We start from the raw sequence: 2,000 nt of genomic DNA on the forward strand, positions 1-2,000 counted from the left end.
GAAAGATTTTTTCTGTAACTTCAAGAAGAGAAATCCAGATTTGGCACTGAGAACGCTTGAGGCGACAAGCTTGATGCGAGCTGTAGGCTTCAATAAATTCCAGGTTGATCGATTTTATGATCTTTTCCTAAAACTCCAAGGACAGTTCAGGTTCAAAGCTTCTCAAATATATAATGCTGATGAAACAGGAGTCTCTACTGTCCATAAAAATGACAAGGTATTGTCAGTGAAAGGGAAGAAACAGGTTGGGGAACTCACATCAGCAGAGGTCGTAATGTCACTGTCATGTTTGCCATCCTACACCTAAATATATGAATGCTGCAGGTCACTTTGTACCACCCATGTTTATTTTTCCAAAGATAAAAATGGATAAGAATGGTCGTCTAATGATTGGTGCTCCTCCAGAAAGCATTGGTGTTGCTTGTAAAAACAGTTGGATGAATGCTGAGACATTTCTTCGATGGCTACAACATTTTCAGCAGCATGTTCATTCTTCTGCAGCTCGTCCAATTCTCCTAATATTGGATGGACATAGTAGCCATAAAGAGCTGAATGTTATTGAATATGCTCGGAATAATCATATTCACATGCTGAGCACTCCTCCGCACACAACTCATAAGCTTCAGCTGCTTGACCGTATGTTTTTCAAGCCTTTCAAGCAGGCTTTTGGATCAGCAAGAGCATCATGGATGCGTCAAAATCCTGGTGCTCGACTGACGGAATACGATATTGCTGGACTTGTTAACACAGCGTTTACCAAAGTTGCTAGACTGGATATAGCCCAAAATGGCTTCCGCTGCACGGGAATTCAGCCCTTTGATCGAGACATTTTCTCAGACCTAGACTTCTTAGGTTCTGCTTTGACCGATATCCCACTGGCTGAAGATCAGGCTAACCAATCAACAACCCAGGCTTCCAGTCATGCAGTCCCTGAAAACGAAACGGAACCATCGACTAGTGCTTTACCTGAGACCTCAGCTACCCTTCAGATGGAAATTCCAAGCACATCCGCCAATGTTGAAAAAGTTAATGACATGCTCAAGATTTTATCGCCTCTTCCAGACGCCTCTAAGAAAAGACTGACTGTAAGAAAAAGAAGGACCCAGAAAAGTCAGATTTTGACGTCATCGCTGTATAAAAATGAGCTGGTGGCGAAGACCAAAGATCCTAAAAAGATGCCAAAGATCACGAAAAATATGAAGAACCTATTGAAAAAGAAAAATCCTACACCTAAACCACGTCCTGAACATCAGGAAACTGAATGCATCATTTGTGGTGAAACGTTTGATATATGGATGGATTGAGGATTGGATCCAATGCAATAAATGTCAAGACTGAGCTCATAAGGCGTGTAGATATAAATCCGATTTATACTACAACTGTGTGTTGCGAAAAAACGATTTCGTCATTAAATATTATGGTGGCCGGAGCTACCCACCACTTTTCTACAGAGGCCAAAATTAAGTCTAAATTTGAAGTAGTTTTTTTCTTAACTTTGCTATATTTTTTTGTTTTTTTCGTACTAAATTACGTTAATATATATCTTGTTGATTATTTTTGTGTAGTTCGTTTATGTTTATGTTCTTAACTTTAGTCATAATTTAAAAAATAAAAAAATGGCCGGAGCTACCCCTCTTTCCCCTACATACTGTGTTATAACTAATAAAGTGAGCAAGAGAAAAAATAAAAGTGTAAGCATTACTTAATAAATCCAATTTTAAAATTAAATGTGTACTTAATAAATCCAATTTTAAAATTAAATGTGATTTTATATATTATCATTTAATACTGAAATGAGAATATATATATAGCGTTACATAAGACAAAGACTTAAGGCATAAAACACTGCCGAGACAGCCATTCTGCTTAGGCCCGAAACGTTCGGGTTGTACCAGTGTGACAGAGATGAAGTCGTTCGAAAACTTCACCCGAGTGCACCTCAGGAGGAAAATTTTCCACCCTGAAATTTCAGGGTGAATGCGGGTAACTTATTACATTTG

General features: G+C 38.5%; 1 protein-coding gene across 1 annotated transcript; it reads left to right on the forward strand.

The window, feature by feature from the left end:
* The first annotated feature begins 365 nt into the window (after positions 1-365).
* LOC112459898 lies at positions 366-1,304 on the forward strand. Its single transcript, XM_025024260.1, has one exon. The coding sequence runs from the start codon at positions 366-368 to the stop codon at positions 1,302-1,304; it is 939 nt and encodes a 312-aa protein (XP_024880028.1).
* Positions 1,305-2,000: the final 696 nt, after the last annotated feature.

Source organism: Temnothorax curvispinosus, unplaced genomic scaffold (assembly GCF_003070985.1).
Source record: "Temnothorax curvispinosus isolate PA1 unplaced genomic scaffold, ASM307098v1 QBEX01010211.1, whole genome shotgun sequence".
NCBI lineage: Eukaryota > Metazoa > Arthropoda > Insecta > Hymenoptera > Formicidae > Temnothorax > Temnothorax curvispinosus.